Source organism: Zasmidium cellare (assembly GCF_010093935.1).
Source record: "Zasmidium cellare ATCC 36951 unplaced genomic scaffold M409scaffold_14, whole genome shotgun sequence".
Classification (NCBI taxonomy): domain Eukaryota; kingdom Fungi; phylum Ascomycota; class Dothideomycetes; order Mycosphaerellales; family Mycosphaerellaceae; genus Zasmidium; species Zasmidium cellare.
The window spans coordinates 398134-423919 of NW_022986958.1; the positions used below are offsets into that span (position 1 = coordinate 398134).

A 25786-nucleotide genomic window follows, 5' to 3' on the forward strand; every position below is an offset into this window, starting at 1 on the left:
CCATCTGAGGGGTTGTGTCCTATCTGATTCTCTATGCGAAGCCACCGTTCCTGCCTCGCGGGTAGCAATCAGCAAGCTCTGGGTCAGGCAGCCTTCTTGGTATACAACCGGATCGTTGACCGGGAATTCCGAGATGCGTAAAACCTTATGGATGTTCGCCAAAACCTTCATGAGAAACGGCGTCGTCTCTCACTCAAGTTTCATTGTTTCCCCAGAAAGCTTGGCTCAAAGACACTATGGGGTTGAAGAGCATCATTGCACGAACGTCTCTTGCTAAGTATAGCGAAGCCTTACGTTCTGCTCCTCGAGAAGTGATCTGGAGTCCAGTATTGTTGGGTGCTGCGTTCATATATGCCGCCGCCGCCATTCCCCTGAGTATGTGGATTGGACGTGACCAGACAGTTCAACACATGGGCATAGACTAATGCGAACACGCTGCAGCTTGGGACCAAGGCGCTGGGTCCGCAGTACCATCTCTCGCAGGCTTTCAACAGCACTTCGGGATCAGCTCTGGATCCAACGCAGGAGCGATCAAGAACTTCGTTTCGTTGGTGTACATCGGAGATGCTGTAGGCGCAGCACTGAGCTTCCTCATCAACGATCAAGTCGGCCGACGTTGTGCGTATCGCATCTACCTTGCCATTTGGGCACTTGGCTACATTGTCCTCATCACTTCCCCAAATGTGGCTGGACTATACGCATCGAGAGTCATATCAGGTCTTGGTATTGGAGCACTAAGTGTGGTAGGCCCTCTGGCTATGTGAGACGAACCCACCAATCGGTTTTGAACATCTGCTAACAGTCTGTAGCATCGAAATCGCACCACCGCAAATTCGAGGGGTGTTAGGAGCATGGTATACTGTTTGCCAGGTCTGTGATTCCGGCCACGAATCTGAGCTTCGTTGACGCTGTGCAGCTTCTCGCCCTCATGACCTCGACATTCTGCATTTATGGCGTTCAGCTCCACATCGACACAAGTCGACTGCAGTATCAGGTCGTCTACATTGTGCCCATGGTCTTCATGGCTCTGCTAGCCCTAGCAAGCTTTTTCATACCCGAGTCACCTCGCTGGCTGCTAATGGTGTGTCTCAACAAAACTGTAACCCACATCCTACTCACTGACGTTTCCATTTCAGGTTGACCGTTACGATGAGGGAAGAAACGCGCTTGTAAAGTTCCGCCGGCTTCCCGAGGCTGATCCTCGACTGCAAGCTGAGCTAGAAGAGATTGTTCGATCACTTCGTGCCGAGACCGAACTCTCTGGATCTGGTGCCCGCTCTCTCCATGGCGTAAAGATGGTAGTCAAGGAGATGTTCACGGTCAAAGCGAATCTACGCCGGCTCCAACAGGTGTTGATCCTGTACATGCTCCCTCAGCTCTCAGGCGGAAACTCTTTCACCAACTACTTCATACCGATCGTGAAAATCGTGGGAGCTTGGCACAACGCAACTCATGGGATTTTTCTCAATGCCTTGTACGGGACCGCAAAGTTCGGTTTCAGTCTCATTGGTATGGATCTATGAACAAAATCAGACTCCAGCCACTAATTTCGTGGGCAGCTTCGTTCCTGCTCATCGACGTGATCGGGCGTAGAGGCTCGCTGTTCCTGGGCGTCACCATACAGCTGATAGCTAACATATATCTGGCTGTGTACACGAAAGTGAATGAAGACGGCGGGGCCTCAAAAGGCGCAAGCGACGGTGCTCTAGCATTTGTATTCATACAGGCTTTCGGCTATACAACTGGTGAGTGGGAACGCATCTGCTTGGCGTGTATCGAAGCTGACGGGTCCACTATCCAGGTTTGTTAACGCTTCCATACGTCTTGGGCAGCGAAATCTGGCCCAACCGTGTTCGATCCCTGGGTGCCGCTTTGTCTCAGACTTTCCACTGGCTTTTTCACTTCTCAATGACCTATGCGGTACCCTCTCTACTTGCACGCACGCACAACTGTAAGCACTCATAAGACCGACTTGAGACTAGCTCTTACTGACTTGCTCTCAAACAGGGGGCGGTTTTATTTTCTTCGCCGTCTGGTGCGTAATCGCGCTCCTGTACGTCTATCTCATGGTGCCAGAGGTTGCAAATTTGACCATGGAAGAGGTGAGTGCTGCGCGCGTCATGTCGAAGGCTTAATAGAGAGACACAATCTGACCCCTGCTATAGATTGATCATATCTACCAGAATCCACATTTCATGCTCGGCAGACGCTACAAAGGCAATCCCAAAACGACAAGTGAAGAGAGCCAGGTCTTGGATGGGCTTGAGCTCGAATGCATCGCTTCCAACATGACTGCTGGTGATTTGAAAGATAAGCGTGGAGTGCGTTGAGCTGCTTAGTTGCAACGATGAAGGGCCTCAACATGTCCCTCGATGATGACACGATCGATGTAACGACGGCGGATGAAAGTCAGCAGCGTCTACAAGCCACAATCAGGTGGATAAGTGCATTTGGCAAGCATTCCCGGTGTTCGCTTCTACGAGCAGCAGACGAACGAGCATGAACACCAGCTCTCATTTCTCTCTCGCAGAAATCTCAAGTCCAGAACGTAATCATTGATCTGTACCTACGCCAACTCCAGTCTGAGAGTGTCGTCTGGCGGTATCCAACCTACAGGCCCCCGTTACAGGAGCGAGTCCACACAATCGCAGATAAGGCGAGGATGGGCAGGGCTGAAGTATCGCCGAGCTCATGGCCTCGCAGACGGAATTCCCGACATTTGCCACGAAGGAATTGAATGCAGTTAGAGATGATACTGGACTAGCTAGCATTGCTCCAGGCAATGCATATTGGACGGAATTCCCGTCCAGACAACCTTCTTGTCCCCAAATCTGTTATATGATGGTCCTACTGAAAGCCTCAATCGATACCATCCAGTCAATATCATTCAAACAGTTGCCAAAAGCCTGCTCCAATGATGGCCGTTCCCGAAATCTTTGACATATCACGCCAAAATGCTCCAGGTCACTACAGTCCGTCTCAAACAGCTCTGCTGCTGCTCGATTACAAGGCATTGGTCATCGGCCGAATAGGCCCCAAAGCCGAAGCAGCAGTCAAAGAAGCGGCGAAAATGCGAGACTGGGCAAGATCAAAAGGCATCGTCGTCCTTCACGCTCTGGTCGACTTCACCGGAACTCCACCATTCGACACCACCAAAGAGTTCGACCGACTATCAGAACTCACAACCCAAGTCAAGCGAGAAGGGGGCGGCGAGGAACCAGCAGAACTGCTCCAAGGAGATGGGGATGTTGAGTTCAATCGACGGCCTGGGTATATCTCTGCATTGCAATCTGATGGAATCAAGAAGTTTCTTCAGGAGAAGGGGATCAAGTCGCTGCTGCTTATGGGATTGAGCACAGGGGGTTGTGTGCTTAGAACTGCGTTGGATGCTGCTGAGAATGAGTTTGTGGTCACGATCACTCGGGATGGGTGTGCGGATGCGAAGGATGATGTGCATGAGTTTTTGTTTGGGAAGGTGTTTGGAAGAGGGGATTTTGTGGTTACTGGAAGGGAGTTTCGAGATGGGTATGATCGGCTGCAACATTAGGTTGGGTGAAGCTGAAGTATGAACCATCTATAATATGAAGTCTTTGCGTTGTTCTGAACAATGCATGCCAAACCTTCAGAGACATTACTGTGTCTGATCATAACCTTGGTTTCTCATCGTACTCAGAGGCAAACATGGAACGAAGTCTGTCATGAGGGTTTACACTCTTTAGAATGTATATGTGCAGCAGCAGCAGCCCAAGCTAGGCTGCCCCTATAATCCTGTGTGAAGACTTCGTACCGTCCAGCGTCAATTTGGCCAGGCTTTCGGGTACATTGGCAGCCTGAACGACTGCGAACTTGAAATCCTCAGCTGCAAAGATAATCAGTCACAGAACAGATCATGGACACAATAGTTGACTTACGGCTCGCCAACCTGAGCTTCGACATCTCTCTTGGTCCAGCTTCGCCCTCCTCCAGCCCATTGGCAGCCTTGCCCTCCTCGACAGCTCGCCACTTCCAGATTTTTGTGAATGCACCTGGCGTCTTCTCTAACTGCTGCCGGACGTATTTCCCAAGAATTGGTAAGAACTTAAAGCCATGACCAGAGCCTCCAGTGCAAATGAATAGAGAGTCGCCATAGTTGGGGACGTAATCGATAACGAACTCGTTGTCGATACTGTCTGTGTACCAACAGAGTCGACTATCCGTGAATCCAATCTCGGTCAACTCTGGAAAGAGCTCGCCAATGACTTTCTTCATGCGTTCGAGACCATACGAAGGCACTGTGTGAATTGGATTGGCGCTCCATTTCGTTCGTGGCGTAGAGATCTTCAAGTCGGCTTGAGTTCGATGAGGCTGGAAGTTTGTGAACTTTCTTGCTCGAAAGCCGAACTTCAGCCTACCCTCTGCAGTGATAGGGAAGCCTCCGCCTTCATAGCCACCGTCTGCGTCTTCTTCAATGAATCTCCATACGGGAATGTTGTCTGAGTGGAACTTCTTGCGAAGGTCTTGTCGGTCTTCTGGGATGTCCATAAACATGACGGTTCCCATTGTGGCTTCGACTGTGCGATGTGCTTCTGGGATGACGGATGCTGACCAGGGACCACAGGCAACAACCACGACGTCTGCCAAATGACAGGAGCCATCTCTGGTTCTGATTCCGGCGACTCGTTTTTGCTTGTCTAAAGTTTCAATGATGAGAGACTCGAGGTAGCCTTGTGGTTCGCCTAGGACAAACTTGACTCCTGCTTTTTCACAGAGATGGCGAGCGTAAACGCAGGCCTGACGAATGGCCTTTGTCAGCAAATAGATAGGCCGCTCCGAGCTTTTCCCTGATGCTCACCTTGTCCGCAAGAGTAATCCCAGCGCCAGTGTCAAGAAATCCATTGGTGGCGCCCCTTCTCATGTGATCGAATCGATGGTACTTGTTATGCCACTGACCGCCACGTTCTCTGATTCGATCCTCATCTTCCGCGTTGTCCTTCAGGAAGATTGTTGGTTAGCTTTACGACCTGCCAAGCGAAATTCCCAATTTACAAACATACTTTGATGTACATCAAATCGCGAAACTCAGGCGCAGTCTCTGCAGTAGCCTTAAGATTCGTCTGATAACGTGGAAACATCTCACGCTTGTCGGCAAGATGGAAGACACCGCAGTTCACAAGAACCTCATCGTCAGGGGTTAGGGGCGCTGGGAGATCGCTAGGCTTGCTAGTTCGTATCTGCTCGTTCCATTGCAGCCATATCTTGCGAGCCTCTAGGGCGAGGTCTTGCGAGCTTTGGAGATAGCAGATAATTAGGTTCCAGTCATGTCGGGATTCCGCAGACTACTCACTGCTTCTTGGTCTCGTATGTAGCCCGGAAGATCTTGTTGATATCGCACGACGCACCATCGCAACCTTCGTTCGCCGGGTTGTAGAACTTCTGGTCGTATGCGCAGCGATCAAAGATTGTCACGTCTTTGTACCCAGATTTGGCCAGGTGTAGACCTGTGCTGAGTCCAAAGACTCCGGCACCTACATTGCGTGTGAGTTGTTGGTTGGACGTACGAGGAAGCTGACTCACCAACGATGATGATCTTGGACTCGGGTGTAGTCATGGTCGAGATGGTTGAGCTACTATAGAGCAATGAGTTCGTTACCGCGCGAGCTTCTGTCAGACGAACGAGATAAAAGATGAGTAGTTAGAAGGAATGGAAGGCAAGGCACGGAATTGCCGATGCATTTACGGATCTGTCGCTTGATTTCGAAGCTCTTGCTGAGGATGGAAATTGAGCTATGTACCGCTTTATGTCCAATTGCTGCACAGCCTGTCAATGTAAAAGGCGTCCCAGCGTTGCTTCAGAAGTACTGAGGTGAGATGTGAGCCGTTGTACTTTGTGCCAAATATGTAGAGCTTGGCTCGTAATGGTTCGCGTCTTGTTGCGTAAGGCGTCGCAGCTCGCATTGTGTTCAGTCTGATGATGTGAGTTTGAGGCAGACGATCCATGGCGATGGCCGGGAAGGTTCTTGGGAATTCCGGTCGCTCTTATCAATCCACCTACATCGGCGCGCTAAAATAGCGCCAACTCAATCCGCCCCGCACTTCCCGGGGTCCTTCGGAAAGATGATTCCGACCTCCTGCTTTATGCCCGTCTCGTCCTGACTACTGCGCGATGCGTGATCCTACATCTTATCACGTACACGAAAATGCCGATGCCAGAGCAGTCGGAAGAGCAGCCGACTGAATCTGCCCAGCCGAAGCCGAAGAAGCGGAAGAGAAGCCGACATGAAGAGAGCGGCCAGAGAAGGTGCACAAATGCCTGTATGTAGACAGGGACCGGCTGCCTTGATGCTGATACTGACCATGAGTTGTAGGCAGGAGATGCAAGCGAATGAAATTAAAGTGTTCTTACCTGCAAGTTGACGGCCAAATGTTAGTTTCCCTTTTCGTGCTCAAACGTAGTGTGCAGTCGAAAATTATCAGATGAATGGTGGGCACGACTTGGCGGATCAGATCAGATCCTGTGTTCGATATTCTCCGCTGGAATCATCGACCCATAATGGCGGCGACCTGCCCGGTTCATTACATTCTGATGAGTTCGCTAAGCATTTGATAGTCGATGCGTGGCCTGCTGTCACGCCAACAAAGGTAATGTTCCGTATTGTCAATAAGGCTTTCGTGCTCAGTAGCTGATGAGTTTCTCCACAGATTGTCACATTGAGGAACCTCCTGTTCGAGCTGTGGGTCCAACGATCCAGAACGAGTGAGAAGGTCAACTCCGAAAGAAGTTGCATGTGCTTATGCAAATGCAGGCATGTATCCAGTCTGGAGAATCGAATCCGCCACCTTGAGCAGGAGCTTCTAAGAACTAGATCTGGTGACCATGGTTTGATCGAGCACCCGCCAAATAATGCCTCGCAAGAACGCAATACATCGACTGCGTCGTTCAACACCACCAACCACTTCTCAGAGCGAGAGCTTGCGACCAACCAACATGTTTCTCGGGAAAGAATGAGATCACCGCCAAGTGCCATCTCGATCATTGTCAACGTACAGCACTCCCAGTCGCACAAATTCCCCGTTCTTGAGCCTGAAGTGGGGACTTCTTCGCCTATATTGATCTACGGAGCTCATGCACCGACGCTCTCCCTCATACATCCGCCTGAGGAAGGACTGGCTGAGAGAATAGTCGAGACAGCATACTCTTACGTTCAAGCTCGATATTGCATTATCGACTGGGTACAGCTTCGCGAATGGCACCGGCAACGCGACTCTTACCTAAACTCTACTCAAGAGAGCGATGTTCAGTCGCAGACTGCCGCCTTTTTCATCTGGATGATCTATGCAATTGGTGCCCGATTTGTCCCTGAGCTGGGCCAAGAGAGCTCCGAAGCGTACTTCGCCAGAGCAAGCAAATACCTTCCGATCGTGATTGGACTACAAGACATATTCACAGTGCAAGCACTGCTGTGCATGATACAGTACTGCTTCCGAGCACCCAAGGGACCTTCACTCTGGGACCTGACTAGAACGGTGATGAATCTCTGCATTAAATTACGATATCATCGTTCCTTGAGGAACATGAAGAGCATGGAAAAGCTCGATCCGCTAGCGATCGAACTTCGCAAAAGATTCTGGTGGTGTGCATATTGCTTCGATCGGTATGTGAAGAGACTCCATAGGCATTTTCATGGGTGCTAATAATACTGAAGATGTGTCTCCATGCTCTCCAAGCTTCCGTTCAGCATTAGAGATACAGACATAGATGTAGAAGAGCCCGTCAACATTGATGATGCATGCACGGATCACGTTCTGATACAAGACATGCAACAACGGCAGGCGAACGGCGGTTCAGCAGCAGCTACTAGTGTGACGACGGTTGGTAGGCCTCTTGCCTGAACTGGGCCTTCACTGACAATATGAAGATGAGTTCGGCCCTGCAGCATTTAAAGATCTATCGCATTCGCTCCGCTATAACGTAGGTCGTCGCGCGGCAACACAAGGCTATTCCAGCTAATGAGAGACAGCTCAAGATTCATGGGACCCTCAGCCGAAGTTCCGTCATACAGCGATGTGCAAACATTTCTTGCTGAGTTAAATGAGTGGAAAGATCAGTTTCCGAAGAGAGGGGAATCACCGTGGTCCCCACAACAGCCTCCAGATCGCGTTCAAGCTACTTATCTGCAAGCCGTACTTGTTCTCATCCGGCCTGTCTTGCTGCAAGCAGACCTCGATCCGCCCCTTCTATCTCTTTGTGCAAGCTTTGCTGCTGAAGCATGCGAGGTCTGTTCGATCCATTGTGTCATCGTTTGCCACCTCAGCTGACTGAACCCCCAGAGCGGACGCACTTTGAGCCTCGACAGCCAGACATTCCCGGATCGTATCACGGTGTTTCATTGTTTTTTCTGCGGTGTCACGCTCCTTCAGTGTTTGGCTGTTGATCCGAAGGCGCTTCCTAGAAGACGTACTCATCAGGCAATCAGTTCTTGCCTGAGTTCATTGACGGTATACAGCCGAGCACTGCCAGCAGTCACGCCTTTCTTGCACCTCTATGACGAACTCGCGAACTGTTTCTTTGGAAACGAGGACGATGAAACTCCTCCAGGGCCCAATCCTGATTTGAGGAAATTGCTGAAGCAGGTTGTTCTGAGTGATCCATCCGAGACTCCTGAGTATGTAGACACAAATGAATGGGGGTTTACGAAGCTGACGCACAATCCCAGACTTCTACGCTCTCTGCGACCATGTACCACAGAAAGGACTGAAGCTGCCGAGGGACAAATACAAGACGAAAGCCGCACACTTTCTCGGGCAGGTGGCAGTGGACAGAGCCTTCCAGCCAATACATTGCCGCACACGCCACAAGAAGAAGTCGGCTTCTTGGAAGGCAATCCGCATCAGTTCGGCATGTTTGATCTGGACCTTCCTGACCTTGATAATTTGCTGTACGATATTACCAATCCAGACGTGAGCAGTCTCTGGAGCAGCACCTGGCCTGACAGTTGGTCTGTAATGTAGTTCTACCGGAAATCAATGTGGACGACAGATGTCTCCAATCTCTCCACTATGCAGTGGGTTAGCCCAGATTACGGATTCCACACACGATGCTGGTCACTTGCTCTGGACAACTAGTCCGCCGACTTGACGCAGTTCGTGTCCAAACATTGCCACAATTCTTCTTGAACGAAGAAGACGCCTGTGATTTGACCTTGCTTCGGGAAGCGCTGCTACCAGCCATGCATTCTTTGAATCCTTGGGCAGGGACATGTCGTCTGAGACGTTGGGCTTGCTGTTCGACCGATTTGCATGCACAATACTGATCAATCGCAACTGCGAAGCCTGTTCAGTCGATGGATCATCGATATCACACACGGACTGTCTCCCGGTCTTCTTGTTTGCACCAACTAGCCATTGGCCCCTAGTTGGCACTCGAAGAGAATCCAAAGTATCTGCAGACTTCTGAATCTCCCAGTATCGCATCGAGAACAGGTCTCCGATGAATGAAAGTGGCACCCTGGCCACTTCGTCCACGAGCGAAAGGTCCTTTCTCGACCCCATGATGGAATGCCCGGCATGATAGGAATGTTGATATATCCCTGAGGGCCATTTCGTCAGTGTGAGGGCATTCTTGACATATTGACCTTGGCGAACACGCTCTTTCGCTTGCCGACACAGTCCAGAGTCCTTGGCGTAATGTCTAGTCGTCATGGTAATGTTGCCGTCAAGGAGACCACCAAAGATGGCTGCTTCAAGATCATAACCACCTTCTGCAAGTGCACAATCCCCGAAGAAGGGTTCGCCTCGATGGACTGAGCCTTCCGCCGCACAGTGAACGGAGTGACCGACTTCGTGGACTAAAGTCATGGCGTAGGAAAACTGAGTGAGGAGCAGCCGTTCGAGTTCTTTGTTCGACAGCAAGCCCTCCTTCTGCCGTGTGGTCAACTTGAACAACTCGAAGTACTTTTCAGCTGCGACAAAGACCTGGCTGCGAACTCCTCTTGGCCAGTGTGTCATCAGATCGGGGCCTAGAGGACCCTCAACAGCTTTGCTATATCCTCGTACGTCTGGCGGCAGGTTGGCGAAGTCGATGTCGATCATATTGCTCAGGTTCTGCAGGATATGAGCCGCTCTTTCTCCTGTCTTCTCAACGTCTTGAAAGTACCCTTCCTTGAGATGTCGGGCAAGCTGCGGGAAGATAGCGATTCCCACGGAGTCACGCATGCTGTCAATCTCCGACCATTGCACTCTCGCTCCCTTCGCTGTTCCTCGCACGAAATGAATGTCGCCATCTACCATGGTGACAAGCCATGATGCAGCACCCCCAGAGCTCAACAGCTGTGACGCCAGGCGTAATGACGGCTCCAATACAGAGTAGTCGATCTTCGATCGGTAGCGGTCTCGAGCAAAAAGCGGGATGATGTCGTTCGTAAGGTCGGACGCTTTCGCAAGCTCTACGTCCTGGTAAGTGTGAAATGCAGAGCAGCAATATTTAAGGCAGGGACAAGATTCTGTTCCGGGCTCCATGGTCACAAAATGTGGTTTGATGAAAGCCAAGCGACTCGAGTGTCGAGTGGAACCTCAGGTAGCTGCCAATGAAAGTGTGTCTTGAAGGCTGACCTGCAGCATATGGTTTTGTAGCAAGAGCATGTTCACGAGGCAGAGAATTAGAAATCGTCAGGCGTGGAATTTGGTTATGAGAACCATCGGCAACCTGCCTTTGTTTGGCTAATGAGCGTCCTGGAGATGTTAGAACCCAATCTTGGTCTTTGTCACGACTCACAAAGACAGGGATTAGCGAAGAGCCCCTCTTGCGCCATGCTAAGGATGTCGAGTACGCCTTGAACAGACGGCTTTGAACTCTGTCGTATACACAGCAGCATTTTTATAGAGTGCTGTTAGTTGAGAAGTCTGCTGATAGGCAGACATTATCTGTCTGAGCTGACAGTCACCGTCAGATGTCGCATTTCGCATGATTCGAAAAGATGCGCCTTTTGTGAGACGGCTAAGAGCTTTGCGAGGCATTATGGGGCCAGAAAAGGCTATGCGTAGTTGGCCAACTTCTTTCATGGAGATTGAGCTCTCCTTGAGAGGGTTGTCGCCCGATAATGTTGGATTGTGAGAGTTGCACTCAGGAGGTGAAGTCGTCCGGAGTTGGCCCGTGCTCTGCCAGCCACTTCCTTTCTCGCGTCGGGTTCCATCATCGTGTCTTCGCCATCAACATGCTATCAACATGATCAACCCGTCTAACCGCCATCATCATCCGTCTACGGAATATATCTTTGACGCGATCCAACTTTCTGGCTCGCTCTTAGAACGGCGCCACTGGCGTACACGACAAGCCCAGCAAACCCACCAACAAGAACAACGAGCATGACAACCATGCCGCGACCCATGGCTGCTCGTGGGCACTGTTTAACTCCCATACGGTGATGCTCGGACAGAAATGCTGCTGCAGCCCTCAGACTGACGTACTGCCTCGATCGGATCATCTTATGTCTCAGTCTCTCTGAGTCGACGTACCGAAGGTCTGGTAAAGAGTGTCGCCCCGCTGAAAGAACGACTACATTGCCTTTGTGAAGATGTCGACAAGAGTTGCCGCAGCCTTGTTGCTCGATCGAAGGCTTTCCGCGAGCAGTTCCTCTACAAAGAAAAAGCAACTCCAGCCGTCTGGTTCACACACACATTCCTCGCTACCGACCGAACGCATCTGTCTCACTCGGTGCAACGATCGTGTGCTGCTCTAATGCATGGATAACAGCAGCCGATTTGGCGCTCTCTCGTGGTCTCCTTCGACAAAAGCCTTTGGCGGCGTCGCCGCCTAATGTCTAGAACGCTGGCACCACCATCAAGCAACAATGGGTGTGCGCAGCATATACTTTGAGTAGGTGTGGCCGTTCTCCCAGTCTCGCTCCATCTCGCCATCCAACATTGCTTTCAATCTTCGTTGTACATATCCCGTTCGACATCTAGCCCATCGCCACTTCGGGTTCTAGACTTGGAATTGAAACAGAAAGAGCTAACCCCCATCATGTCGACTCCAAACGTCAAACAACTACATTGGACGCAACGCATTGCGCTCGTCAGACACAATCTGCATGCAGCTAGCCGCAGTGGTGACTTCGGCTTTTTCAAATCGCTACAGGCGACCGGCTTGATCGAAGGCACAAATCACTTCGCATCGCTTACTTCCATCCTTGGAGACGAGGCCGACACGGTGTTGTGTGCACTTGACAACCTCAATGCTGCCTTGGCTTTCATGCATCAAGATGCTTTCCAGAACGTTTACGACGGCCTGAAGAACTCAATGCGTGACGAGGACAAGCAAGCAGATCGCTCGAAGTTGTACGTGGACATCACTATGCAGAAGAATAAGGCAGAGATGGCCATTGACAAGCTTTCGAACTCGGCCATTGCACTCATCAACCAAACGCCCGTCCACGCACAAGACGAAGCCGCCAACGTCTACATTACCGGCATCACTCTGGTCGCAGACTGTGCTGAGGTGGTGTTCAAGCAGTTTGAAACTATCGAGCAGAAGATGGACGACTTCATTCGGCTCGAGGAGTCTTGCAACACTGTCAAGGCATCGGTCCTCGCTGCAACTGCCGGCTTGAAGGGCGTGTTCTACATGTTGGATCCAACAGACCCTCAAGAGGAGAAGAGCACACGCAACCTGAGCATCTCAAGCGCTACGAGTGTTCTCTTCCGCCGCATGTCAAATGCTTTCCAGTCTCCACCATCGACTCGCAGCGCAAGCGTTGCGAGTGACGGCTCTGCGCCCAGAGGCTCCATCAGCGGCTCGATTCCAGTGTATCGCACGCCCAATTTTGTGCGCAACAGCGTGTCGGCCGGCTGTCCAACGAGCATGCCCAGCAACATCCCCAACATGAACAGCAACTTCAACGCTCACAGTTTCAACAAGTTCCAGTGTCACACATTGAGCACCATCCCGCCGACTCCGGCTTACGAAGAAGAGATGGACCCATTCGACACGGCTGTCCCACCAGTGCCGGCCTTGCCGATTGAGCAGAGCAGAATGAGCCAGGCTGTGATGTAAGGGGTACAGAATGAGAACGCTTGGATATCTTTTGGGCGACGAGGATTCAATACTTGCTTATAATATACTGTACAAAGCGACGAACCACTGTATATAATGAGTATATAGACATACACATGTACATAATGATGAAGACAAATCTTCCGTGCCTTCCTTATCTTATCACATGTCAATGTTTTGACACCGTTTGCTTGAAGCTTTGACCCTGGCAACAGCTGGAGCTGGACCTTCAACTCCAGTCTGTCCTCTCTTTCTGACCTTCCCCAACACTACCTGGGTAGTTTCTCCTTCTCAGCATCGCCACTTCTTGCCGCATTCCCTTTTCCGCACTGCTGCTATCCGTCAACATGGCTATGAAGAATCAACCCCACATCTCTACACGGGAATACATACGTTGGCCACCAGCAGACGCGTACGAAAACACCAACACCATCGTCGTCACCTCGGCCGGCGGACGCTTTGTCGACATTCGAGCGCGTATCTACGATGCAGACTCCAGAGGTAAGAACAAAGCTATTCCCCCCTTCCCCCCCTCATGCGCCGCCTTCAAGATTTACACTTACCACCCAGCCCGGTTGCCACCCGGCATCCAATCCGCCGAAGGCACGGAGTGGGCATTCGCCGGCCTCGCAAGCAGCGAGATCAAACACAACAGCGACGGCGACGCCACGACGCACTGCACCTGGGAACACCTCATCGACTCACGTACTATGAAAGCCGAAATGGTCAAGGACTCAGGCGAGATGATTCCCGTGGAAAACGGCCGGTCGCTCGAGAAAGGTAAGATGGAAAACCCCTACAACCCAGCGGCGGGCGAGCAGAGCTACGAGGAGGGATGGGTGGATGTGCCGGTTGTGAGTCAGCGGAAGGATGGGAAGTTGGAGACGGCGGTGTTGCAGTTGATGGAGGATGAGGTTGGCGCGAGGGGCATGATTGTTAGGGTTGGGCAGGTGGTTCAGGGGATGTTGCGGGTGCGGGAGGACTATGCGTTGGAGAGGTGGATTTGGAAGGAGAAGGGTGGGTGGAAGAGGGAGCTGAGGGATGGGAGTTTGTTTCTGCCGACGGGTGTGATGATGGATTTGGGCACGATTGTGTTGGGCGATGCTGTGAACTACTATGACTTTCCTTGGAAGGTTGTGGAGTTGGGTATCACGGATTGATGAGGTTGGAGAGGTATGGGAGAGTGAATGCTTCACTCTAGTCTTGAGTCGCTTTGTCCACGTAGGACAAACTGAAATGGAAACACTCTAGTATGTGATCTACATCATTACACATCATCAATGATCGTCAACAGCCGTGAGAAGAGACTACACCCTCTTCTCGAATTTGAACTTGCCAGCACCATACGGCACATTATCCAGCTTGAATGAAATTCTCGCGATATTCTTCTCATCGTGATGCATGTGCTTGGGAAACTCGTCGTTGTATGTATGCTCCAAGGCCGCCACAAGCAGTTGGGTCAAGGAGCGAAATCTCCGTCGGTCCTGAAGGCCCAGCACAACTTCGGCCAGTACCACGACGCAACCGATGCTTGTGACGATGACACCAACCCACGAGGTCCGCGATGCGAGTCCGTAGGCGTAGACGTAGATTCGGCTGTACCTGTAAAGCAGCGGGTGCTCAGGATCATCGTCGGGGAGTGTTGCGCTAGAATCCGTCGTGTTGAAGTCGACCAAACTCAGTGTTTGCACGATTGGCATCAGAGCCATCTTGCTGAGCCTTCCCCTTGTTCCCCAAACGATTTCCGCCGGCGACAACTGTTTGTCGTACAGCTCGCGCATTGACCTGAGAACGTCCCGGAGCTCTGAAGCTACGCTTCGCGTACTTGGAACAAGACCGCCCGCATCCGCGGCCCAAGCGGCAAGAGTCCAGGCTGGTGCGACGGGCACAACAGTGGTATTGCTCAGCGTCGCGTTCTCTGGGAGTTTAAGGGCCCAATCAGCCGTAAAGAAGGGGTTTGTGAGAACAGACGGGTCTAAGGTGTACGTGGCAAAGCTCTGCAAGGCCACGAAGTCGATCACGAGGGTGATGAATGAAGATCTAGAGCCAGAAATACCAGTAGTGTTCCACGACATCTCGATGGTGTTGATGAAGTCTGAGCGATATTTGACATTCGGGTCGGGCTCTGATTTCCAGAAAAGGTCCCAGTCGCAAGTCGACGGATACGCGTTCCTGTCGAAACACCTGTCCGGGAGAACGGGCGCTCGCCCATCGCTGCCAACGTAACCCGCTTTACCAGTAGCAATCACGGTCACCTCAACCTCTGGAGAGTAGTATTCATTCTTGTACCACTGACGATCGATGGTGAATTTCCTCGTCTTGAAACCATTGCGCCAGCCAACACCCACGGGAATGCATTTGGTGTAGATACCAAAGACCGGTTCCATATCGTCATAACCACACTCGCCCCAACATAGGGGTGAATTGCTGAGGTTGTAGCCCTCGTAACATCTGACTCCCCGGTCTGTGTCCACATCTAATGTCCAGTGATTTTGATTATCGAAGTCGAGCCATATATTGGTCAGCGAGCCGATGATTGGGCCATTTCGATTGAGGAAAGTCTGGACTGTGTTGTTCACTTCCATGTAAGTCTGAAGCCGATCTACAAGCTCCGTGTCGTTCGCTTCATAACCGTTGGAGGACAAAGTGACGGTGTTGTTCAAGTCAAGGTAGAGGTCGTGAAGGATTTGACGGCTGGGACTCCAAGTGACCATCTCAAAGGTTCCGCTGCTGAACGTGGTGCCCGGCTCAGTGACGGTGCCTATGGTCGTGTTGTATGTGAAAGATAAGCTGTCCTGAAGGGAGACTACTAAGCCTCCATTGCTGCGCGCTGCTCCATATCCTTCGACCCAGGAATCGAGACTTGCTGCCCAGTGATTTGCACATGAGTATTCCAGCGCACTGAAGTTGGCAGCGGTGCAGGACGGCTCATCCGAAAATGCGAAACCGTCAACGCTTGGGGTGCTGTTCGAATTGAAGCTCGAAAACTTTGCTTCCGCATGCCTGCGGGTGTTCTTCCACTGGAGAGTCGGTATCAGGAGCACCGCCACTGCCGGGCCCATCAAGTTACATATTGCACACAAGGCAATAGTGAGGCCGACAAACACCCAAATGCGCCGCCTCCCCTGTCTTGCATTGGACCTTGATGATGGCAAACGTCTCAAAGTCGACCATAGGAGTGGATCTAATAGACTTGGTATTTTGTCGAACTCGCTCGGTCTCGTCAAGTAAGCAATAGGTAACCCGCTGCTCGCCGCAGCCAGCTTGGCTGTGACCAGATAGACCAGCCAAGTCGCAATCATGATGAACCACACTTCCAATGCTTTCGCCGTAAATTGGAGTGCTCCAACAAGATTGTGGGTTTGGCGGTCGTACTTTGCCGGAAGTTCTGCGGCCTGCCGTTCGGCCTTGAGTGTGCTGCCTGCATAAAGAGCTGGATAGCAGCGCCCGCCAGGACACCAAGCGCTGGCACCAATAATGTGACCTTTGATGTTCAATATGAGGAGAAGGGTGACAGGGACCAGCCACAGAAACGCGAAAAGCTGGATCAAGAGTGTCTTCCAGAATCGGGGCTTGACTGACTCCCAGTGATGAAGTGTATGCTGGTTTGGTTTCAAAGGCTCGGTATCAGAATCGCTTTCGCGCTCTTGCTGGATGGGAGCATATCCGGTGTCTTGAACACTGGCCGCAGAAGGCGTCCAGAGAGCCGAGTCAACTTGCGCAAGTTCGATGGCATTTGAAATATCGATGGAGCCACTGCGCCGACTGACGTCGTCGACGGGAGCCATTGTGTAGAGAGGTCTCGCAAGACTAGACTGGCATTGGCGCGTTCAAGCTCTGCGCATAGACTGGGGCCGGGAAAAGCGCCTGCAACAGAAGTGAAAGATTTGGATTCACTTTAAGGCTTCGTTGTAACCACTGCTTGATGCACAGCCCTTCGTGCAACACACTCGCATCCAGAGCTCGGCCGCCATTGTGGAGGGTCAGTATGTCGCCAAACACGGGAGCTCACCCTTCGCAGCGCAAAGGCAGCGAGGCGTCTGATCTTGGCAGCATAGCTGAACAATCGCCGACCGGGCTGCAAAACGTCCATTGGTCGAGATTCGCATCTGTATGCAAGTCAAAACGCCACAAAAGACCACAGTACGTACAATGGACAATTTATAGAAACCTAGCCTTACACATGCAGACAGTTCTGCTAAGAGATAGCACACTGCATACTTTGGTATGACTGACCTGGACGCTCTCGTGCGCCTTTCCGCAGATCTCAGTGGCACTTGGCGGCGTGATGGGCGTGTCGGCATGTGTGCGACTAAGTGCATCCCAGAGCTGTTTGTCTTGTTGAACCCTCGTCGTTCCGCTCAGAGTGAAACGTATAGAAGTGTTGTTTAGGGACCACGCCACCGTCCGCCCATTAGTTCGATTAGGTGGCTTGCGAGAAATAGGGACGAATCCTCCACTCTGGCCGGAATACCTAGGGTACGTCTTCGAAACCAGTGTGGGAGGTGGTACAAGAGCTGAGCATATGGCGCAATCTGGTCCATTGATTAGCTCCGTTGTCCCACGGCCGCTCTGTCCGCAGCTGATACTGCTGCTATCCGAAGAGGAGGTGCTGCCAGGTGTTTCAGAGCGGTTGTCGAGTTACCGGTCAGTCAGGAGGGTTGTTCGTCCGGACGTGCATTTCGGCTCTGCGACACATCACTTCACAAGAGCTTGGCTTGACCAGATGTTTGGGCGCATTGAATGCGAGTGCAAACGGGCAGGGAAGACTCCATTATTGCTGCCCGAGATGATTGTAGTGATGAGGAAGGACAGGAGACGTCCTCAAGTAGAGTTAGATGACGCCAAGGCCGATCACGTGCAGTCGAACCCGACAGCTTGCACCTCACCTGCTGACGCCAACAACGTACCCACTTTCATTGAAGACACATTCGCGACTTTCGAACCACGCCATTCCCTCACGCCGCGTCAGAGTATACGAAGTCATAAAGCATTCCATTCGAAACAGCCGAGACCTCGAAAATGGCCAACTACGGCTACCAATCTCCTCCCAACCAACCCTATTCCGCCCAGAACAACCTCAACTTCTACCAATCCTCATACTCAACACAACCCGTATCGGGGCAAAGCACACCGTTTCAAGCGTACGGCAGCGGTGCTCAGGGTCAAGCTTATGGTCAAGCGAATGCATATGGCGCCTCGTCAGCCAATTATGGCTTTGGCGCATTTCCAGGACAGCCAGGAGCAAGCGGGCAGATGGGCACAGGACAGAGTGGTTTGAGGACTGGCTGGTTGGCAGCTTTTGGCACAGAAGGATACGATGGTGAACCGCCACTATTAGAAGAGCTGGGTGTCAACTTTCAACATATTCAGAGCAAGGTATGTTCAGGCGGAAACATGTCAAGATACGGGGTGTCTGGGGATCGCATAGACTGATACATTCGGCGAACAGACACTCACTGTTCTCAATCCCATGGCGCGGATAGACCAGCACCTCATGGACGACGCGGATCTGGCAGGACCATTTCTCTTCTGTGCATTGTTTGGAACGTTCCTTCTCTTGGTAAGTCGATGACAGCCCTGAACCTCCGCGACATGTGACTGACCGTGTATAGACAGGCAAGCTATGGTTCGGATATGTCTGCGGCCTTGCTGCCCTTGGAGCGATCAGCCTTCATTTCGTTTTCAGCATGATGTCACCTCCACTCTCCCAAGAAGAGATGAACGCTGCACAAAACTCCAATGGCAGCTACCACGGATCATCACACTTCTCCTCATCACTCACACTCGGTCGATCGAGCTCTGTCCTGGGCTACTGCCTGTTGCCGCTGGTCTTTGCCAGCTTGCTTGGCGTTATCTTGCCGCTGGACACTTTCATTGGATACTGCCTGGTCAGCCTGGCCATTGCATGGTGTACTTACTCAAGCTCGGCCATGTTCATTGTTGTCGGCCGGATGACGAATATGCGAGGCTTAGTGGCATACCCGCTCGCTCTTTTCTATGTCGGGTTTGGAATCATGGCAGTCTTTTCAAGCCGTGGCACTGGAAGAATGGATGCCATGACCAAGGCTCCCGTCGCTTGAGTTAGGGGGCATTTCAAACACTATTATCGTCTCTAGCGTATCAGCCAGTGTACAGCAGTCCTTTACAGGTCCCAATGACCATAACACCACGAACCTGATCCTCCAACGAGTCCAGCGGCAAGTTTGCCTCGATGGCTCTACTTGCCTGTATCAGCTTCCTGCACTGACGTCGCTGAGGCACAAAGTCCACGTCACCTGCTCAAGGAGTCAGCGGCGGCTTCTACGGCAGTCTGCCAAGAGATTTACTGCTCTCCCCTCGGCGCCTTGTCCTTCAGCCTTTCTGCTGCTTAACAAAGGCCTTTGCTATCAATTAGGATCCTGCAGTGGACCATGAATGCTTCCGCCGGGGTGTCCACTACACCAAATTATAACAGTCGAGCCGCCCCAGCCAGTCAATGAAGACATCTGCACTATGGAACTGGACTAACGTGGCAACTCCAGTGCTTGGGGCCCGCTTCGACATTGCATTCGGCCATGTAGCAAAACACATGGTGCGCACCAAGAAACAAGATCAATGAGCTCGCCTCTACCTCGGCAGGCCCATGAGAAAACAGCGCGCAGGCTAGCGATATGTAGCAAGCCGGCCTTCAGGCATTTCATTCAGTCAACAATATTCAACACAAGAATGCCTCATATTTACCGGTTACTCTCTCCCGTCCCCACACGGTGCATTGCTTACATCTGCTTGGGTCAGAAGATCCATTGAATGCATCAAAATTGTTGTCATGATCACCTGTGGCTCCAATGTTTCCTTCACTCTTGACAAAGAACAGACCGAAGAAACGAGATGTTATCGAATGCTACTTCCGACTGCTCTGCTGCCGGTGAGCTCGTCCAGGTTCAAATGCTGTCCATACCATGCTGCAGCCGTAGCGACATCTATACTCCTCGGTTCCCCTTCCGCAACAGACTCGTTATACTCAATCAAGATCTTCTCGCAACACCTTACAGACCGCTGAACGAACACAGCTAATATGAACAACTGTTCCATCTCCGCCATCTGCGTATAAGTCGGCCATGGAGCCACCCATTACGACGTCCTCGGCATAGCCCACTTCACAGCGCCTACCACTTCTAAGATACGATCGCCGTACCACGCCCTTGCTATCCTACTCCACCCAGACAAGCTCAACAAGATGAAAGAACTATCCAAGCGAACAAAGCACGCGCAGAAGAATTCGAGACGCGTGGCCTGTCACCAACGCAAATCGCGTGATAACGACAGAGACCAGTGGTCGTGACGTCGAAATCATTCCCGGCGATATCGCTGCCGCGTTTGAGAAGGACGTCGCGAGTGGATGGAATAAGGAGTTTCTCAGTGGCACGCTGAATACTCTTTCGCTTCGCGAGAAGGCTATGCGTGAGACTGGTGCTATGGCGAAGAAGCTTGCGCTGCAGAAGGGGCGTGACTCGGAGTATAGACATTGGCTGCAACTTGCGGGAATGGATGTTGTGCGTCGGGGTGCGCATTTTGCGCCTTTGACGGATGAGGAGGCCCGATTTGAGAGGCAGGTTGAGGACGATGATGACGATAATGTGGAAGAGGTTTTGTTGGTGGAGTGGAGGGGAGGCAAGTTTCATCTGACAGGATGGCATAAGCTTGACAACGGCATAGTGCGGGCGGTATTTCCTCAGGGCTGGATTGCGTAGACTTCACTTGTAGTACGAGACCTTACAAGAACTTTCGACAACAATTCCCACTTCATCAAACCTTGAATGACCTGTAAAAAAAAGAAAGGAGAGGAGGTTGGGGTTTTTGATGTTTAAATTTCGAACGCAATACACAAAAAAAAGCAAACTCGTCGCGCAAGCGCCTCAGCAGCACTTTCCAAGCCTCGTGACTAACATCAGGGGGTATTATCATAGCAAAGCAAAAACAAGTTCGGTGAGAAAAGGGGTCGCGCAGCAGCGAGGTGTTTAGCTCAGGCAAGTCAACGACAGACCCTCAGCGTGGAGAGCTGATAGTCCTTGTCGACCTGCGCCGAAGAGCAAACAACCTCGCCTGGCATTCGCGGTTGGGGCAGAAATTCAGAAAGGAAGAAAACGCCGTGCTTTGGGGGTATCGTCGAAATCAATGCGCTCGTGGTTTTTCGCTCTTTCGTACGTGACCAGTGGGTCCATACTAGCCGCGAGGTGTGCAGCCTGTTCGGTTCTGTCCGGTCTGAGGGAATGCGTGAAGTCGGATGAAGTGGGTGATGCGTTGTGAAAGTCGTAGCATGTATCGTCGGTCTGTGACCGGTAAGAGAAATCGTGCAGTTTGGTTGGCGTCAAGGACAGTTCGCAGCGTTGTTCAGGCAGAACCAGGATGAATGCCTGCTGTGTGAGGTGTCTGAATCGAGACCTCGCTCATGAAGCTTCTGCAATGGCCTTCTTTCTAGCAGTCGCAGTGTTTGCGAGGGCGACGAGAACACCACGAGTGGACTGGAGGGCAAATATGTCTCTGGAGAGGACCGTCTTGTCTTTCTTTGACTTTGCAGACGACAGTCTGGCATTGTCCTCTCGCAGCTTCTACTCGACCCCTCCATGATCATAGACATGCTCGTAGACCAGCTCCTGTATCACTTCAAGGCGCCGTAGATCCCTCGTCTTCGAGACCTCCCGGAACACCTCATCAACCTTGGCAAGTGGACCTGACGTCTTGTACTGGGCTGCGTCTTCGTCGTCTCTCTTGACCGTCACCTTCAAGCGCTCGTCATAGGCAGAATCCGAGTCAACCTTATGGTGATAGGCCTGGAGACTGGTCAACATCTTGTGATACTCCTCGACTGACTCCAAAAAGGAGGAGACGTAATAGCCTCCATTCGAGCTGTGTGTGTCGTCTTGCTTCAAGCGTGACCTCAGTTGCGAGACAAATGAATGGGCCTGATTGATATCCGCAATGTCTTCCGTCTTGATTTTCATCATGAATGTGAGGTGCGGCTTGGCTGCACGGACCACATCGTCGACCGTCATGGGTTCTGCTGGAAGTTCATCCCTAGAATCCTTCTTCTTGCTTGCGCTTGAAGAGACACGAGCCCGCTTCGCAGGCTCTGGGCCTGCGTGGTTCATGAAGAAGTCGCGCAAGCTCTCGAGGCGAATAATGTAACCGTCGATGTCGGCCACATAATCAGATTCCTTGAACTTGGCAGGATAGTCTCTCTTGTTGAGAAGAATGTACTTCAGATATTTCATCGTGACAAGCTCCTCGTAGACATCCAGCTTGCCAGGTTGCGTGGTCACAGAACCGCCTGGCGTCGCCTGAGAAGCCATCCGAAAGGCACGAGACCTCATCTCTTGGGAAACATGCTTGAGATCCTCAGCGTCGGTTTGTGCCTTGTCTTCGACGGTCTGTATACAAGTTAGCTACTACTGCATCATTTGCTTTGTCTTAAAAGGCATGATTGGACTTACATCGGACTTGCGCTTGGCGCCGGCCTTCGCCGGCACATCTGAGCTGGACTCGGAAGACACGAAGGACTCGTCGCCACTGTCGTCTTGCTCGTAGACCTGCTCCTCATCGTCTAGTTGCTCGTTCGCCGGTTCTTGTGCTGCCATCAGTTCTTGTCGCTGCTGGTCCTTGATGCGTTGCTGAATCGCCTCCTTCTCTCGTCGGTCCTGTTGAATAGTTGCGTACGTGCTGCCGTGCTTGGCGTGCTCGAGGGCGGGCGTCTTGCGTTGCATGGCGGACGTGTGCCGAAGCTTGGTGAATTTGACCGACGATGTTGTACGGCAGCGGTGGTAGAAATGCAGAGAAGCTGGCGCAGACAGACCCGGTTGGTGTGCAGGAGTGACAGAATGCGTAGGCTTTAAATAGACATGCACGTCAAGTTTGCAGTGCGTGGACTGGCCCTCTCCTCGAGAAAAGGTGAAGATTTCGAAGGGAAGTGATGCGTCATGTTGCAGGATGCCGCCGAAATGCGCCATCTGATTGGCCGTCACATGCTTGGAGCAAGTGAATGAATCCCGGCAGCGACGCACGGTCGCGCGCACTGACAGCCCTTCACCGGCGCTCGAACCCTCCGCCGCCCTTTAAGTACCCAGCTCTTCACCTCGAACTTTCCTTCCTTCTCACCACCACCACCACCACCCACCACCATCCCCTTGTTCAGCCGCTACACACTATTGCACTATACCTGTACGTGTTCGAGTGTGGCAGCAATGGTACGGCATTGAAAGCGCAGGTCAGGCCAAATCGTCGTTGGACACCGCTCTTGTGCGCCCTGCAGGATCCAATCCAGTCAGGTACCGCCTCGAGAAGTCCTGGAATCTGCCTTGGGCTCCCCTGTTAGCCTTTGCGATTTGTGAACTTCACATGACGCTTACGCCATTATGTCCTCATTGCAGCGAACCTCCGAACAAGTGGTTGATGGTGCTTCTTTTTTTCTTTTTACAGAGGAGATGCTAGAACCGATGGGCTCAACCGCCGCACCTATTGCGCAAAGCTCGTCTGCGTTACAGTGCGGCGGCGGTACGGCAATTGTGGCACGAGGGTAACTTTGTCGTTGGGCTCGATCAAATCGACTTGTGCATATGTCATTCGACACGCAAGGATCATTTGGCCGGCCCTATACGGTGTTTCGGGTGCTGTGGTTGGCCGGCGTTTGCTACAATACCACTGCGGTCGGTATTTCACACACTCGCGGAAAGCCTTCTAAGGGTGTCCGACTCACTAAATCCGAGACATCGGTGCTGGCATCTCCTCTTCATCCCACGATCACGGCATCCGATGGACGACTCTGCAGTCGCTGCAGGTATTACTCCGCTCTCCCGCCGCACTTCGCAAAGTCTCGCAAGTTCTCGAGTGCATCGGCACGGTACGGCATTTAGGAAACGCGAAACCAGACCACTTGCCGTTGGACTCAAGCGAACAGCATGACAGACCAGGATGGAGTGCCAGTGATGCTTGCGTCGTCGTTGGTGCCCCCAACTTCACGCACATCCAGGTCATTGGCACTTCCGGCCTGGAATTATCATGTCGCAGAACTTTGGCTGACCTTTGGTCATCCTCATGAGCTCCACTCGACCAAAGGTATCACCAGAGTCGGTCCTGAACCTGCCTTGGGCTGCCCAGATGACCGGCTTGATTGGGTGCCCCCCGCTTGCAAAACGTCTCTGGTAGTACCCCAAGGCAGTCAACCTGAGAGAGTAATACCGCAGCGACTGTAAGCAAAAATTAAGTATCACTCCCGCCCCGTCCATTTGAGGGCCACTTCGGTGGCCCTCCCCCGGTCCGCTAACATCTGGCAGGCCATCAGTCGCTTGGCAGTGTTGCCGAGAGCTGGAGGCCTCTCAAGACCATCAAAGCCTTCAAGCTTCAATGGAGCATCTTTCAATCTTCTGGAAGCGCCTTTGTGATCCTTTTTCAAAGCAGCGAGAGGCGGCAAATTGGACTTCAGAAGAAGCAAAAGGCACGATGCTGGTCGAACAAAGATACAGAAGTGAAAGGTGAGGTCCATCGTCCAAAATCCGCTAAACCCTTTTCACTGACCACCAAAAACCTTCTACCTCCCACGTGACCCTCTTCCAACGACACCACCTATCCTCCAACATCTTCGCATCCGCATCCTACCCACCTCAATATCCATCCGACTCCGTGCATCTGCCTACTCAACCACTCGCAAGCGACCTCGCATTCTCATCTCAAAGAAAAGCTGGCAGGAAAGACCTCGTACGAGCGATAGGCAGCTATATCCGAGCTCGGCCGCAGGAGATTGATGCACTGAAGGGGTAATTCAGCAGCCTTGCGTTATGGAGGCGGCACAATACGTTGGAGGTGGCGAGCGATGGGGGAAGGGGAGTATATATGTGAGGTTGTTGAGGGATGAGTAGGACTTAAAGCAGCTCCTTGTTATGAGGTCTGACAAGTCGATCAACGATTCAGTGAAACATTCCTGTCAAACTCAAGCATTTATCTTCAAAGATGTCGGCGACAGTCCTCCCTGCCTACTCACCCGAGACCTCAACTCCTCAGACAGTCACGGATGAGAAGACAACATCGTATACCTCCCCCTCCTCCAGACTCAAACCACAAACTAACCACCCCTTCCAGCACCTGCACAATCCACACCCCCTCCCCAACCCCTCAACTCGACGCCCAACTCCACTCACCAAAGTACCGCGAATACCTCCTCACCATCAGCGAAGCCCTCGCGGACCTCGCCGACGCAGAAGAGCCCCACTGCACGAAATGCTCCATCGACACGGTGGCGTTGACGCTGACGGAGTTGTTGAAGGACGTCAAGGCGGAGAAGAAGAATGGCGCGTGGAGCAAGGAGCAGGCGAAGGTGTTGAAGAAGGAGGGCAAGTTGTTGGGGAAGGCGGTCAAGGCGGACTGTGAGCGGGTTTGGAGGGAGGGGAAGGAGAAGAAGGAGAGGAGGGGGTGGTGGTGAGTATGGGCTTCTGTGGTGTTCGTGGCGTTGGGTGGCAGTGGCGAAGGCGAGGAGTGTGGACGTGGGACGCGTCGAAGGGTGTGGACGTGACTTTAGGAGTTTGTTGTAATCTCAGCTTGATACCACGTACCCATGGCAGGTGAAACAGCCCTGTTCATCGACAAAGCTATGTCTTAAAAGAAGCCCGCAAAGAGCTTTCACCCAGCCCGCCGCCTTGTGCCGATTTCACTTCATTTGCTTGGATCTATCCCGGTCTCTACAGCAGCGTCCAGCGCATCCATCGACATAGCGAGGAGTTTCTATGGCAG

At 52.1% G+C, this 25786-nt stretch overlaps 13 protein-coding genes across 13 annotated transcripts; 8 read left to right on the forward strand and 5 right to left on the reverse strand.

Moving 5' to 3' along the window:
* Positions 1-236: 236 nt before the first annotated feature.
* M409DRAFT_53757 (uncharacterized protein) lies at positions 237-2330 on the forward strand (the record flags this gene model as incomplete). The annotated part of the gene is made up of 9 exons (XM_033812458.1): positions 237-375; positions 442-760; positions 810-870; positions 917-1081; positions 1137-1509; positions 1560-1745; positions 1802-1951; positions 2008-2102; positions 2166-2330. 9 exons carry the CDS (start codon positions 237-239, stop codon positions 2328-2330), a joined length of 1653 nt encoding a protein of 550 aa, XP_033668681.1.
* Positions 2331-2917: 587 nt separating this feature from the next.
* Positions 2918-3547, forward strand: M409DRAFT_21943 (uncharacterized protein; the record flags this gene model as incomplete). Its single annotated transcript, XM_033806105.1, has 1 exon — positions 2918-3547. One exon carries the CDS (start codon positions 2918-2920, stop codon positions 3545-3547), a length of 630 nt encoding a protein of 209 aa, XP_033668682.1.
* A 202-nt stretch (positions 3548-3749) lies between these two features.
* On the reverse strand, positions 3750-5587 carry M409DRAFT_65895 (uncharacterized protein; the record flags this gene model as incomplete). Its single annotated transcript, XM_033816710.1, has 6 exons — positions 3750-3859; positions 3912-4770; positions 4832-4969; positions 5034-5265; positions 5324-5504; positions 5554-5587. The coding sequence occupies 6 exons, from the start codon at positions 5585-5587 to the stop codon at positions 3750-3752; spliced, it is 1554 nt and encodes a 517-aa protein (XP_033668683.1).
* Positions 5588-6176: 589 nt separating this feature from the next.
* On the forward strand, positions 6177-8988 carry M409DRAFT_21945 (uncharacterized protein; the record flags this gene model as incomplete). The annotated part of the gene is made up of 8 exons (XM_033806106.1): positions 6177-6291; positions 6679-6733; positions 6783-7631; positions 7683-7848; positions 7896-7948; positions 7998-8253; positions 8308-8642; positions 8694-8988. 8 exons carry the CDS (start codon positions 6177-6179, stop codon positions 8986-8988), a joined length of 2124 nt encoding a protein of 707 aa, XP_033668684.1.
* A 302-nt stretch (positions 8989-9290) lies between these two features.
* Positions 9291-10494, reverse strand: M409DRAFT_53760 (uncharacterized protein; the record flags this gene model as incomplete). Its single annotated transcript, XM_033812459.1, has 2 exons — positions 9291-9300; positions 9347-10494. The coding sequence occupies 2 exons, from the start codon at positions 10492-10494 to the stop codon at positions 9291-9293; spliced, it is 1158 nt and encodes a 385-aa protein (XP_033668685.1).
* A 1504-nt stretch (positions 10495-11998) lies between these two features.
* M409DRAFT_21947 (uncharacterized protein) lies at positions 11999-13027 on the forward strand (the record flags this gene model as incomplete). The annotated part of the gene is made up of 1 exon (XM_033806107.1): positions 11999-13027. One exon carries the CDS (start codon positions 11999-12001, stop codon positions 13025-13027), a length of 1029 nt encoding a protein of 342 aa, XP_033668686.1.
* A 347-nt stretch (positions 13028-13374) lies between these two features.
* Positions 13375-14187, forward strand: M409DRAFT_21948 (uncharacterized protein; the record flags this gene model as incomplete). The annotated part of the gene is made up of 1 exon (XM_033806108.1): positions 13375-14187. One exon carries the CDS (start codon positions 13375-13377, stop codon positions 14185-14187), a length of 813 nt encoding a protein of 270 aa, XP_033668687.1.
* A 487-nt stretch (positions 14188-14674) lies between these two features.
* Positions 14675-16815, reverse strand: M409DRAFT_53763 (uncharacterized protein; the record flags this gene model as incomplete). The annotated part of the gene is made up of 2 exons (XM_033812460.1): positions 14675-14784; positions 14853-16815. 2 exons carry the CDS (start codon positions 16813-16815, stop codon positions 14675-14677), a joined length of 2073 nt encoding a protein of 690 aa, XP_033668688.1.
* Positions 16816-18049: 1234 nt separating this feature from the next.
* On the forward strand, positions 18050-19110 carry M409DRAFT_65899 (uncharacterized protein; the record flags this gene model as incomplete). The annotated part of the gene is made up of 3 exons (XM_033816711.1): positions 18050-18406; positions 18480-18590; positions 18643-19110. The coding sequence occupies 3 exons, from the start codon at positions 18050-18052 to the stop codon at positions 19108-19110; spliced, it is 936 nt and encodes a 311-aa protein (XP_033668689.1).
* Positions 19111-19854: 744 nt separating this feature from the next.
* Positions 19855-20760, forward strand: M409DRAFT_53765 (uncharacterized protein; the record flags this gene model as incomplete). Its single annotated transcript, XM_033812461.1, has 2 exons — positions 19855-19934; positions 20343-20760. The coding sequence occupies 2 exons, from the start codon at positions 19855-19857 to the stop codon at positions 20758-20760; spliced, it is 498 nt and encodes a 165-aa protein (XP_033668690.1).
* An 858-nt stretch (positions 20761-21618) lies between these two features.
* On the reverse strand, positions 21619-22770 carry M409DRAFT_21951 (uncharacterized protein; the record flags this gene model as incomplete). The annotated part of the gene is made up of 2 exons (XM_033806109.1): positions 21619-22437; positions 22501-22770. 2 exons carry the CDS (start codon positions 22768-22770, stop codon positions 21619-21621), a joined length of 1089 nt encoding a protein of 362 aa, XP_033668691.1.
* A 748-nt stretch (positions 22771-23518) lies between these two features.
* On the reverse strand, positions 23519-24545 carry M409DRAFT_53767 (uncharacterized protein; the record flags this gene model as incomplete). Its single annotated transcript, XM_033812462.1, has 4 exons — positions 23519-23673; positions 23760-23864; positions 24084-24226; positions 24328-24545. 4 exons carry the CDS (start codon positions 24543-24545, stop codon positions 23519-23521), a joined length of 621 nt encoding a protein of 206 aa, XP_033668692.1.
* Positions 24546-25009: 464 nt separating this feature from the next.
* M409DRAFT_21952 (uncharacterized protein) lies at positions 25010-25478 on the forward strand (the record flags this gene model as incomplete). The annotated part of the gene is made up of 2 exons (XM_033806110.1): positions 25010-25086; positions 25139-25478. 2 exons carry the CDS (start codon positions 25010-25012, stop codon positions 25476-25478), a joined length of 417 nt encoding a protein of 138 aa, XP_033668693.1.
* Positions 25479-25786: the final 308 nt, after the last annotated feature.